This window comes from Danio rerio, chromosome 1 (genome assembly GCF_052040795.2).
Source record: "Danio rerio strain M-AB ecotype USA chromosome 1, GRCz13ab, whole genome shotgun sequence".
Lineage (NCBI taxonomy): Eukaryota > Metazoa > Chordata > Actinopteri > Cypriniformes > Danionidae > Danio > Danio rerio.
The window spans coordinates 34,687,350-34,701,891 of NC_141021.1; the positions used below are offsets into that span (position 1 = coordinate 34,687,350).

Sequence of the window (14,542 nt, forward strand, 5' to 3'; positions counted from 1 at the left end):
CAAAACTGCTGTAGACAAAGACTATACACTATAATAATACTACATAGAGAACGGCTGCCTCATGTAATCAAGAGGTGGCGCTGTTTCCCTGAAAACCAACAATTTTAAACTCACAGCGTGTGGGCTGCAGGCAAACTTACACAAAGGAGAAAGTCTCAAGTTAGCAGAGACCTCTTCATTGGAGAGAATAGGCTTCGTGAAAATGCAGTATTTACTATTTAGAGCAGACTCGTATTGTACATTTCCGGGGATGATTGCGTCTAGAAAAAAAAGTATTTTGTCTGTTGACCAATCAATCTAACGTGCGTGAAGCACGTGGTTTTATCGCGCTTAACTTCCTTATATCATCAACCTGAATGTTTACTCTACACTGGAGCATGTTGAGCATTAACTGACATCTGCGGATAGATTTACGTTTCTGACAAGCCTAGGTGATCTATCCCGTCCAGGGTGCAGGTAGGCATTCGTAATAGTTCAGCTTTTAAATATTTATATATTCAAAAACGGGGTGATACATTGAATGTTATTGCGTGGAAGAGCGACCATTGCACTACAGTGCACTAGTTTGATAGGCACAATACTGTACAAGGTTTTCAGAGCCTTCAGCAGATTTACTGTTTATACATCATTTTCGATAATTTCCATAATTTATTTATTTATTTTTTTGCTAATCAAAACAAATCAAAAACAATAAAATATGAAATTTAAAAAATAAAAACAAAGTAAAAATATTTTAAAAATCACATAAAATAAAAACAGGTAACACTAAAATTTTTGAATAGTATAATTTAAGCATAAATTAACAAATTAGTTAAAAAAAATCAGTGCTGGTTGAAAATATATAATACGTGACACTGGACAACAAAACTAGTCAGGTGTCATTTTTTTGGAAATTTAGATTCATACATCACTGTAAGCATAATAAATACATTTCTAGCCTAATTGATGTATGGTTTGTGTTATGGTAGGACAACTTTTTAAAAATCTGGAATCTGAGGGCTGAAAAAAAAATATTGAGAATTAAGTTAAGAATTAAATTAACAAAAATGCTAATTATATGTATAAAAAATTGTTATATAAGTTTTTAATATTTGCAGTTGGACATGTACAAAATGTCCTCATAGAATATTATATTTACTTAATATTGTAATTATTTTTGCCTTAAAAGGAACATTTTGACCCATTCATTTGCACATATACTGTACCTGTGCAACATAAGATTGTTTTCGTGATCCACAGTCACATATCAAATGAAACGTTAATACAAAACAATAGTAAACAAAACAAATGCAATTGTTGGCTAATTAAAATAAATTAAATAAAAGTTCAAATGGTATAATTACTTAAACTAATGATTAAACTAATATGAAATGAAAATAAGTTTTTGTGGGGGAAAACAAAGATGATGAAAACAAGTAACACAGTTATTACTTTATTTAAAGTAAAAAAATTTAATTAATTTAAAAAAATAAATGTAAGTTAAAAATGTGGAAAACAAAAATGAAAGCTAATGCAATCTCTCTGTGTGTGTGTGTGTGTGTGTGTGTATATATATACCCATGTTTTTTTTTTTTTTCAGTTTAAATGTTGAAGGACACCACATGTTCTTTGTCCATCTATTTTTCGTTTTTATTGCCTTCTTTCACTTTCAGGCTGTACAATGAAATCCTTTCAATGGATTCCCTGCACTTTCTGTCTGCTGCTCTATACTGCTGATGCCGGCAGTGGTACAAAACCTAATTTTGTCTTTATGATGGTGGACGATTTAGGAATTGGAGACCTTGGATGCTATGGAAACACAACTCTCAGGTTTATTCATAAAAATACAAACAAAATATCAATTAATTTCCTTTTTAACTTTTTATTTCTTATTCTGAGGCCTGACAGGAAATCCACATGACTGCTTATAGCCAGCAGTATGTGTTCATCATGTGAAATAATGTACAGTAAGGCCCTCAGTGTCAGTTAGATCCCAGAGCATTAAATGTTGCTGTGTAAGATTGATTTAAGATCAGTGGATTTGATATGGAAGGGATTTTCCTTTTGCTTGGTTCATATAAGGCTATGTTTTAAAGATGAAAAAAAGATATATAACATAGAGGAATAGACTTTTATCTCACAGGCACAATGAGGTTTTGTTTTGTTGTTGTCCTGACCTGCAGGACGCCCAACATTGACAGACTGGCTCTGGAAGGGGTGAAACTGACCCAACACATTGCTGCTGCGCCACTCTGCACTCCCAGCAGGGCAGCCTTTCTCACAGGCAGATATCCCATCCGATCAGGTAATTTGTTTAACACTGTTGAGATTTGTGTTTCTAAACATTATTGTTTATATGAGCAATTCCTTTTTAAATGGCAAAACAAAAACAGCATAATAGCAATATTATATAAAGTTATACTGTAAAAATGATGGCAATTTTAATAGAGACAGATTTTTAACAGAGAAAAGCATTAGTCAATAGAATAAATTTAAAATATTTTAAAGGAAAATAGTCAATAGAATTTTCATAAACATAAAATAGTGTTATTGCATTACTAAATATGCAATATTTGTTATGTTCCTGTTTTGCATTTTGAGTGCTGTGATTGCATTTTGTGATTTGCTTTCTGCTTTTAGTGGTTGCCATTGCCAGGGTTATATATATATATATATATATATATATATATATATATATATATATATATATATATATATATATATATATATATATATATATATATATATATATATACTTTAGGTTGGTTTAACAATGAATTAATTAAATTTGTGGTACTAGTAGGTCAAATTACTTTAAACAAACTAAATTTAAACAAACAAATTAAAATAAACTTACTTAATTTTATTTGTTTTAATTCAACCCATATACTTTCCTTGCAACCAGTTACTTCAAAGAAAAGTTGTAAATCCAATGAATCATATACTTTTTAAGTCTACAAACATGTGAAAATGTTAGGAAAACCTACAAAATTTCTGATTTTCCATATCAGGGCATGCAAAAATTATCTGATAATTAGCAATAAAACCTCAGGTGAACAACAACATAAAAGTAAGTTAGGCACAACTTACTAAAATACCATGTGCAACACAGATCAGAATGTCTGTTCATCAGCTAATGTTGTAGCAGTTTGTTGGTCTGGAGCTGCAAGCCCATCCCGTAGCTAAAACTTAGCCAAAAGTGGGTCATGCAACAAGACAATGCCAAGCACACCAGCAAATCTACAACGGAACCACTGGGGAGAAAAATGGTGTTGCAATAGTTCAGTCCAAAGCTGATCCTTTCCTTGCTTTGGCAATACTGGGCAGAAAGCAAAAAAAAAAAAAAAAAAGAAAGAAAGAAAGAAAGAAAACTCACCAGAATTAACTGAGAGACTGATGAGATTATACAGAAATTGATTAAAGTAATTGCTACGAAAACTGGATCTGCTACAGGCATCCGAATCAGTGGGTGTCCTAAGTTTTGCTTTACTTCTGTTAGTAAATACTGACACTTTTATGATGTTGTTCATCTGAGTATTTACTTTCTAAATTGTAAGATCAATACAATATTTTAGCAATGATTTTTTTAGTTCATGTGCAGCATAATTGATTTATTTTTTTTAATGCTAAAGGTATGGCAGCACATGGCCATATGGGAGTGTTTCTCTTTTCTGCATCGTCAGGAGGTCTTCCACAAGAGGAAATCACCTTTGCCAAGGCTGTCAAGGTGCAAGGTTATTCCACCGCTGTAATTGGTATGTTACTTGTTTAACCCTGGTTATCTGTTAACAGAGTCCGGTACAGTATGTCACTGTGGGAAATGCCTCAGGCGTGACCGACCACAGTAGCACAATTGATAGTATGTGTGGTGACTGACCGACAGGTTACAGCGGTGACAAGAGAGCCTCACCTGCTGTCCCTGCTGTCACCTGTCAGACCATGATTCTTAGTATATCTCCTCTTCATTCTGACTGCGGGAAGGGAAGTGTGCTGATAACTGTTATCCAAGAATTGGACACAGTTATCCTTAAAGGCATAGTTTACCCAAAAAATGAGAACCAACTTACCATTTACTCACACTCAAGAGGTTCCAAACCTTTCTTTTTGTCTGTTTAAGACAGAAAGTATTTTGAAGAATGCTGGGAACTGTTAGCCCATGACGCCTAAAAATAATAATAATATGGAAGTCAATTCCCAATATTTTTCAGAATATATACAGTGCCTATAGAAAATCATCTTATTCCTGTGAAAATATTACTCACAATACTTCAAGTTGTAGAAAGTTGTAGAAAGACTGCAAAAAGGCTACAAAAAACATTTCAAAGGCTGGTAAAGTTATTTGGAATGTGATTTGATTTCAGACTGCATGTATAACCAATGCAGTAATTATTTCAAAGGGCTATGATGACTTTTCTTTAGGCAATGCGTATAGTATGAATAATGTTATACAAATAATAAATGTGATTAAAAATCATGTTTTAAAACATTAGACCTACTCAGAATGGTTCAGTGATAAACAGGATCCTGACTGAATGCATTCATGTCCAAATTGACTTGGCGCTTACACAGAATCTTTCTAATTATACACAGTTAAAATTAAACCAAGAATTCAGAATGATTTCTTAAGCCTCCCTCTAGTTACAAGCTCACATTTTTATAATTTAGTGTCAATAGTGTTTGAGCCATTAGACAGAACATCCATCCATCATTCTATCAAATGCTTATCTTCTGTAAGGTGACTGGGACTATGGATATGCTGAAGCCAATATATTGGGTAGCAGAAGGGGAAACCCTAAATGGGTGGCCAGTACATTACAGAGCTGGAAAAAGTAATCTAGCAATTTTTTTGCAATAATTATATATATATATATATATATATATATATATATATATATATATATATATATATATATATATATATATATATATATATATATATATATATATATATATCCAAATAACAACAATTACTCTTTAAAAACTTTTATATTTAATTGAAACATTTATTTTTCAAAATCACATCTTAAAAAATATTACACTTGGACCACACTATACACTACACACTATACACCTATTAATGTGGGAGCGAGAGATTGAGTCGTGCACTCGAGTAAATTATGATGACGATTTTTATGCGTTCACTAGAGGGAATAATATGATTAACGTTAGCTCCATAGCTAACTATCAGGCATCTGTAGAGTTAATGCTTTTCAGTAAAATATAAACAAATAAAATGGAGAGGGTGCTTTTTAAAACTAATGACGGTGAATGAATGAAAGCCAAACCGGTGAGCCGTCTGACAAAAAAGTGCCCTTCTGAATCAAATCAGCTGGATTCCCACTTACTTTGAAGGCTACTGACTAGGTTGACATGGACATGAAAAAAAAAAAACTTCCGCATTTCGCAATGTGTTTGTGTGTGGTAATTTACTGACAGCCACGTTTGTGGATCTTGTCACAAAATGCGTAATGACACTAATATATGCATAATCCACGTCCTAATTTCTGTTTAGTTTAATTATTACTTTAGTCGGATTAAGGTAATCAAAAATCGCTGTTTACTCGGTAGACTCTTGATCAGATTATTGTCTTAATCATATTAAAATCGTATTAAAGTATTGTTGCCCGTGTAAACATACTGAATGTTCGACTCAACCACACCGTCAGGACACTGCGAACTTGGCTTTGTGAAGCAGCATTTTCTGTATGTATGTACATCAAAAGCAAGTATGCTATGTTTTATGCTTCTTGACAGTTGAAGATGATTTACGGTTAGTCATGTCAGGAATCCAACCACAGATTAGCATGTTGTCCTCACAGACAAAGGCTCAGCCATCACACTGAATCAGGTAAGTGTAGCGCATATTCAGTGGTGTTCGATTTGCTACTTGTATTTAACGCTTCAAAATCGCCTGGACCAGCAATCAGAAGAAGGGATTAGACTCAGAGCACAAAAAAAAAAAAGTGAGTAGAATATGTGTTAGTATACTTTATCAATCACACAGTTTAAACTAAACTTAAATAAACCAGTCACTGAAAATTTGATAAATTGTCCAATAATAATTCACTCAGATACTTAAAATTTTCAGTAAGTGCAGAAATAACAAAAATATAAATACAAGTAATTTGAATAGTAAGACCACAAATTAAAGAAAAAGATGTCAAAAGTTAAATGCAAAGTTCAGGTAATTCAATAAAGACATAGTTCCATCAAACTCAAAGTCCAGTGTTCCGTTCGGGCTTAGATACAAAAAAGTCCGGGCTCTTATGGTCCAGTTCAGTTTGCAAGAAAGAAGAAAAAATATAACAGTGTTCCTCAAAGATGAAAAAGATGAACATTTAAATCCCAAAAAAAAAAGTAAAAAAATACATATGTGTAATCCACAAACGTCCAGGTAGCAAAACTTGGAAAAATATAAATCAAATATTGGATTCTACCAGATTTGATGACTGACCTCTTTTTGTCTCTATCACCAGTCACAAAAGGATGGGGTGGCTCGCCATATACACACACACACACACACACACACACACATATATATACACACACATATACACACATATACACACACACACATATATATATATATATATATATATATATATATATATATATATATATATATATATATATATATATATATATATATATATGAAGAGTTTCTGAATGTTTTTTATGAGAAAAAATAATATACATATCTTGTAAAGAATCAGAACTTGCGGACAAGAAATGTAGATGATAATGAAAGGAAGAAAAAAGGAAAAACAGCTTTCTGAGGAAATAAATATTAAAGTCTAATACATTTGTCAGGTCTCTCAATTTTGTCAGTTGTTGAGTCTCAAAATGTCAAGTATTACTGTTATTTTCTCACAGTATTAAATAAATATCAAGTTAACTTGTTAATAATTGCTGAATTTTTAAGCCGTGTACATCTATTGAGCTTGCGCTCTCTCATTCAAGTTTAATCGCATTCTGTCTGTCTGTGCGCACATTCAACAGGGATGGAGCTAACCTCCGGACTTTCAAGTCTCTCATGAGTTTTATAATTTTTCTTCTTATTTTTTTATTTGCAGAGCAAATTTCTATTTCTTCCTAAGTATTTTCGTAAAATCATAAGATAAATTAATCACTTATGTAAAGCTATTTATTGATCTGGGTTACATAAGGTATTTATGTTTCAACGTTAATAATGCTACGCACTTTAAACGCAGCAAGTAATATGTGAATGATGTTTGCGTATGCATTATAATTTTGGCTCGAGGGAGGGGTGCATGGGGGCATGTGAGTGAAATTGGACAAACTTAAGGGGGCGTGTGTCCTAAAAGTTTGAAAACCCCTGTGCACTTTGGCAAGGAACAGACACTTTTGTAAAATAAAAAGAAAGAGCAGTAGTGGTAAAATGTTTAACAAATGGATGCAAAATTGCTTCATTCATTCAATTGTAGTTTTTATTGTCCATTTTTTTTTTATCTGCTTATTTTTCATGACATACCACTGGATGAATAGTTGGCAGCTAAAGAATTGGTGGCTTACCTCAGGGACAAATGCACAAGCAGGAGTGACTACTTTTCATTTGTAGAAAATCTGGTTCAAAAGGGGACAGGTACAGAGTGTTCTGAACCTCAATGATTTTAGAGTTGTTGTTGTTGTTGTTGTTTTTTTAATGATGTATGTCCTTCATAAAATTACATACCTGTATCTCTCTCACACTTTAGTTGCCAGATGATTAGTGTTGAACATAATGACTGTAAATGTGCACTCCTTCATTCACCTGCCAAACTGTGCAGCTGTGGCGAGTGGGTGCCCACCTGCTAATTTAGGCCCATGTGTGCCACTGCTGTGGTGTTTCTGATCTGACCAGAACATTTTTTTTTTTCAGAAAAAGTCTGCTGTGATTCAAAACCAAAAACAGTTCAAATAATTTGTATGTGTCCATTGAAATTAAGGAGAACATAAGTCTCTTTCTGTAATGTTTTTAGCACAATTCTCAGTTCTCCATTATCATTTCCATCCTAACAAGAAGTTAATATTTTCAAATTTCGCAAAAAAAATCACAAATGCAAATTATCAGGATTTCCATCAGGTTGTTAGAGAAGCTGACTGTAGTATTTTAACCTAGCAACCAACAGTAAACAAGGCAAGCATAATGGACACTGCTGATGTCATGTGGGTGTGATGTTTAGGATGTCAGAGTTTATTCAACAAATGTGTTTCCCACCATGGCCGGGAAGTGCAAAACAACATTACAAATAGTGAAACACTTTTACGAAGCTCGAGACAAATTTACATTTTGAAGAACATTTTTACACAATTACATAGAAAAAAACTATTTGACCAAAGACAAAACAAATTTACATTTTAGAAAAGAAATTAACAAGACGCAAAACACTTTTACCGGTCACATATTATTGTAATTAATAATTAAGTCATAAATCATTGTAAAACGCATTTACAATGACAGATTCCTTACAGGAAGGGAATGTACCACACACCGGAAGTGTCGCGGAATGTATTGTGTGTGACTTTGTTGACACAGGTTAACACGAGTCCAAAGGCACAGGTTCCCATGAGTCTACAACTATAAAAATGATGATTTGACCCACTGCGATAAAACATCCTTTTGTCATTTAGAGCTATTCTGAGAAAATACCAGCGTCCACAACAATTCTGCAACCAAAGCATATCATATGTTGACTAAAAATATCGAAACCGACCTCAATATGTAGTCTTGAATAGATCAGTTAGGTAAGTCGATTGATACTTGAGCTGAACCTTTTGACACTGAGTTCGAATCCCGTTGATGACACGTAAATTATAATTGTTTTTTCACACTAATATTGGTTATATACTGTTCTGCCACACAAATATTAAAATTAATAATGTTTACAATGACACTGACACCATGTAATAAGAATATTTATTTGGTATGGGCATGTTTTGTTGCTCTAAAATAGTGACGAATCTGCCAATCTGCAAACATGAAATGTTCACATCTGGAAAGGGTTACCAGTTAGCATAGTCACCAGTTAAACCGTAACACCGGCTTCGATCAGTTTACTTTTAGAGTCCTCTAGCAGATGTTTACACAATGTAGACTTGATGTCATGTCCACAATTACAGCGTACGAGTGGCCCTCGTTATTCAAGTATTGAACACATTGATGCAGTATGTTTGATGTTTCCGTCTGGTCCGCATCCTTTAGAAACTCCAAACACCAACCACACGTAAAGCAAACCCGCTTTAAGCGGATTATGTGTTTGCCACAAAACTGGCAAAACAACCCTCAACCACAGTCCATTTTCGGTCACCATAAACTTTATTTAAGCCCTGTACTCCACAACACAAATTTACCATGCTCATCACCAATGACAGCAACACTTTTGCCCACGTCGCTTCCAGTGTGTGGTGCATTCCCTTTCCGTAAGGAATCTGTCATTGTAAATTTGTTTCAGGACTGATACAAGTGTTTTGCATCTAGTTAACTTATTTTTTAAAATGTAAATTTGTTTCGTCCTTGGTATAAATGTTTTTCAAAATGTAAATTTGTCTCGACCTTTGTAAAAGTGTTTCGCACTATGTAATGTTGTTTTGCACTTTCCGGCCACTGTAGTTTCTATCTTATTATTTGCATAAACCCTTTTTCAAAAAAGTTTAAAAGCACCTCAAGTGAGCTTAATCAATACATTTTTTTACTTTTTCTTTTTTTTTTGTAAATTGTGTATTGTTCAAATTTACTACTTTAAATAAAATTTGCAAAAAAATAAAATAAAACTGTAAAAACTTGCAAATTGTAACTCTTTTGGTCTTCCCAAAAGAGAAAACCAACAACAATCAAGAAAGCACAATTATATGGGGTCATTACTTTACAATCAAAAAAAGTAAAGTGGTTATAATGGATGTAAACGGTGCAAAACTTTCGTTACCAACATAATGAAAATGTAGCAAATTTGTTCAGTGTATTGCTGAGTTTTTGTAAAAATTCCAAAGTATTTCCCAGAATATGTCAAAATAAGAATTGTCAAGAAAAATCTTTACACTGGGCGAAACACGGAGGAAATTTTGTCTAAATTAAGACTCAAAATCACCCTAGAGGGGATGAAAACATCCCCAACAGCATCCCCAACGCCCCATCCACACGGAGCATCAGCTTCAATGCTTCCCATTTAAATTTGAATGGGTGACGTCAGGCGTTGCAGAACTGCATTGTGGATCCGTCGGCGCCGCTTCAGTGGTGTTGCTCGCTGCAAAGGTTGGGACTTTTCAATCGCCGATGGAAGCGTCAGCCAATCAGATCGCTGTATGCAAATACACCAGCTCAAACAGTGGCCTATTGCTAACTACTTTCATTGGCTAATGCTGCTATGACGATCGCGCCAGCCCCAACTTCAGACACACTTTCTGACAAGCGTTGACGCTGAAGCCTCGTGTGAATGGGGTGTTAAGGGTTAAGGATTTTTATAAGATTTGTCATTTTCATCACTCGCTTCTCATGTAATACTTTAAAATCTGCATTAACATAGACAAATGGAATCCCAGCTATAGATTTCATTCCCTGAATCTGACTTTAACTAGTTTCCAGTTTTTGAGAGTTCTTGCTTGCAAGCTGGGAATCTGATCGGTCAGTTGATGTGAAAGTGGGAACACAAATACTGTGTTGCTGTGTGGTGCAGTATCCCTGTCATTTGCTGTAACCACAAGAGAATAGCAGCCCATGTCCAAGCCATTAGGCCCAACAGACTAGGGGCCATTCTGAAGGAATCTGCTAGTGCCTTCCTCGTACTGAGAGGGAGTGCAGAGAAACAGATTGTCTAAATAAGCAGACACTCTCAAACCAGCATTTCTCAAAACGCCTGTAACACCCAAGGGGCTAGAGGAGCCCGAAAGTATGTTTGATGTGAGTTTGTTGTTTCAGACAAACCTGGGAAATTTGTAGTTTGCAGGTAAATGTTTATAGAAAAAAAATGTGTATAGGAAAAAAATGTTCATGAGAAAAAAAATATGTTAAGATAAAACTTTGCAAGTGTGACCGTTTATGTATCGTGACATGCATTGAAATAAAGTGAAACTGATACACGTTCCTAAATGCATGTTTAGATCGCCATGAAAAAGATGTCATATCTTCAAGTCTATATTATTTTGTTTTTGCTGCAAGAACAGCAAAAACAAAATAAGCAGACCAACAGACTTTATTTTAATTGTAGATTTGTGTGATAATATAAGTATACTAATATGTAACATGTCATATCTTTGTGTGTCAAAATTTTTTTTTAAATAAAGCTTTGGTTTCCTACAGCATAGGTCTCAAACTCAATTCCAAGAAGGCTGCAGCTCTGCACAGTTTTGCTCCAACCCTAATCTAACACAACTGATCCAACTATCACGGTGTTCAAGACTACTTACTAGTAGCTGATCTAACTAATCAAGGTGTTCCAAGACCAATCCAACTAATCAAGGTGTTCAGGACTACCCGCTAGTAGTTGATCCAACTAATCAATAGCTGCGTCCCAAATGCCACACTATACACTATGTACTAATGCACTATGTACTTATGCACTTACACACTCAACAGGATAGTATATGTATGTAGTGTCGTCCCAAGTGGCACACTAATGTTTTTTTACTGAGCGGAAATTCAAACCGTTTCCCTAATGACCTTTGACGGTTGCCAAATCCGTGAAATAAACGACCGAATTATCAGATAATACCTGCCGTTAGTATAACCACATTCATCATCGGGAGGCGCTATAATCACTCTAGTAGAAGAATTTTGCTTTTGCCATCCAAAATAAATAAAGTTATCCAACATGTGCGCCCGATAGCTCCGCCTCTTCCGCTGCGTAAGCAGACCTGCGGTCGTTGAGTGCGTGAAGTGTCTAACATTACAAACTTTATTTTACTGGCTGAATGAGTGCATCATCAGGGTAGTTAAAGTGCACTTATTATTTTTAGAGTTTTCAGTGTGAACACACTACTTACACTATTTATACTACAAAATGGCATAGAAAAGTGCATAAGTATGCAATTTGGGATGCAGGGAATGTATTCAAAACTACTCGCTAATAGGTGATCCAACTAATCAAGGTGTTCAGGACTACTCGCAAGTAGCTGATCCAACTAATCGAATTGTGCAGGACTACTCGCTAGTAGCTGATCCAATTAATTAAGGTGTTCAGGACTACTCACTACTAGCTGATCCAACTAATCAGGGTGTTTAGGACTACTCGCAAGTAGCTGATCCAACTAATCAAGTTGTTCAAGACCACTCACTAATACCTAATCCAACTAATCAAGGTATTCAGGAATGCTTGCTAGTAGCTGATCCAAGTAATCAAGTTGTTCAAGACTACTCCCTAGTAGCTGATCCAACTTATCAATGTGTTCAGGACTACTTACTAGTAGCTGAACCAACCAATCAAGGTGTTCAGGACAACTCGCAAGTAGCTGATCCAACTAATCAAGGTGCCCAGGACTACTTGCTAGTAACTGATCCAACTAATCAAGGTGTTCAGGACAACTCGCTAGTAGCTGATCCAACTAATCAAGGTGTTCAAGACTACTCGCTAGTAGCTAATCCAACTAATCAAGGTTTTTAAGATTACTGTCTAGTAGCTGTTCTAACTAATCAAGATGTTCAAGACTACTTACTAGTAGCTGATCCAACCAATCAAGGTGTTCAAGACTACTCTCTAGTAGCTGATCCAACTAATCGAAGTGTTCAAGACTGCTCCCTAGTAGCTGATCTTACTAATCAAGTTGTTCAAGACTACTCCCTTGTAGCTGATCCAACTTATCAATGTGTTCAGGACTACTTACTAGTAGCTGATCCAACTAATCAAAGTGTTCAAGACTACTCACTAGTAGCTGATCCAACTAATCAAGGTGCCCAGGACTACTCGCTAGTAGCTGTTCCAATTAATCAAGGTGTTCAGGACAACTCGCTAGTAGCTAATCCAACTAATCAAGGTATTCAGGAATACTCGCTAGTAGCTAATCCAAGTAATCAAGTTGTTCAAGACTACTCCCTTGTAGCTGATCCAACTTATCAATGTGTTCAGGACTACTTACTAGTAGCTGATCCAACTAATCAAAGTGTTCAAGACTACTCACTAGTGGCTGATCCAACTAATCAAGGTGCCCAGGACTACTCGCTAGTAGCTGATCCAATTAATCAAGGTGTTCAGGACAACTCGCTAGTAGCTAATCCAACTAATCAAGGTGTTCAAGACTACTCTCTAGTAGCTAATCCAACTAATCAAGGTGTTCAAGATTACTCGCTAGTAGCTGATCCAACTAATCAAGGTGCTCAGGACTACTCGCTAGTAGCTGATCCAATTAATCAAGGTGTTCAGGACAACTCGCTAGTAGCTAATCCAACTAATCAAGGTGTTCAAGACTACTCTCTAGTAGCTAATCCAACTAATCAAGGTTTTCAAGATTACTCGTTAGTAGCTGATCCAACTAATTAAGGTGTTTAAGACTTCTCACTAGTCTTGAACACCTTGATTAGATGGATCAGCTGTGTTTGATTAGGATTGGAGCAAAACTGTGCAGACCTGCGGCCCTCCAGAAAATGAGTTTGAGACCTACAGTATGTCGTACAGTATGCCTTCCACACCAGATTAGAATATGCATTTACTACAAGCAGTACAACACATCTCGCAGTAAACACAGATCCTGACCAGATGCAGAAGAATAGACAAACAAAGTTGAATTTATAGTTTTTTCTTACACAAAATTATTTTTGGAACTTTGTATGATTATAGTTGAACCACTGAAGTCATATTGATTGTTTTAATGCTGTCTTTTGGTAGTCGCACACCAGATGCGCCATGCTGTGCCACACATATGACAGTTGGATGCATGTTTGTAATCAATATAATGTTATTTGATATAAAGCTATGCTAACTCACTTCCGAGTTTTTACATACAAATTGACGTCATAGTTCCTCCAATCTATTCTTTTTCTAAAGTAATCTTCACAGAAAACAAAAGAAAAATGTGTGTGGTCTAGAGTGAGCCATTTCCCATATGATATCAAACTGCTTTTTGCTCACTTTAAAGTGATGTTATGCCAGCCATGAATTGCTGAATATTATGAACAACTTTTTTTTTTTTTTTTTTTTTTTTTTTTTTTTAGGGAAATGGCACCTTGGTCTTAACTGTGAAGACAGTTCTGACCACTGCCACCATCCAAACTCACATGGCTTTGACTACTTCTATGGTACCATTATGACGCACCTTCGGGACTGCCAGCCTGGACATGGCTCTGTCTTGTATAACGTTTATAGTCACATCCCATTCAAGCCCCTTAGTATCGGTTTAGTTTCCCTAGTAGTACTCCATATTAGAGGGATGCTAACTGTGAGCAGGAGGGTACTTTTCAGTTTTCTGATCCTGGTAGGGCTGGTGCTGAGTCTCTTTCGTTTGTTAGTATACACATTCCCCAATCTAAATTGCTTTGTCATGAGAGGAACGGAAATTGTGGAACAACCATATATCTCAGAAAACCTCACACAAAGGATGACCAGTGAAGCCATAGAGTTTCTGGAAAGGTATGTGTCCA

At 35.3% G+C, this 14,542-nt stretch overlaps 1 protein-coding gene across 3 annotated transcripts in view; it reads left to right on the forward strand.

Annotated features, from left to right (window-relative positions):
- The first annotated feature begins 369 nt into the window (after window positions 1–369).
- sts (steroid sulfatase (microsomal), isozyme S) overlaps window positions 370–14,542 on the forward strand; it is a 29,500-nt gene continuing 15,327 nt past the window's right edge. For all 3 annotated transcript variants that reach the window (XR_015476659.1, XR_015476660.1, XM_087237320.1), the window contains exons 1-5: window positions 370–456; window positions 1,653–1,809; window positions 2,163–2,284; window positions 3,612–3,734; window positions 14,117–14,531. Coding sequence is in view for 1 of the 3 variants with exons in the window: in XM_087237320.1 (XP_087093446.1) it covers window positions 1,661–1,809; window positions 2,163–2,284; window positions 3,612–3,734; window positions 14,117–14,531 (809 nt within the window). In the remaining 2 variants the exon portion in view is untranslated. The remainder of the gene's footprint in view (window positions 457–1,652; window positions 1,810–2,162; window positions 2,285–3,611; window positions 3,735–14,116; window positions 14,532–14,542) is intronic.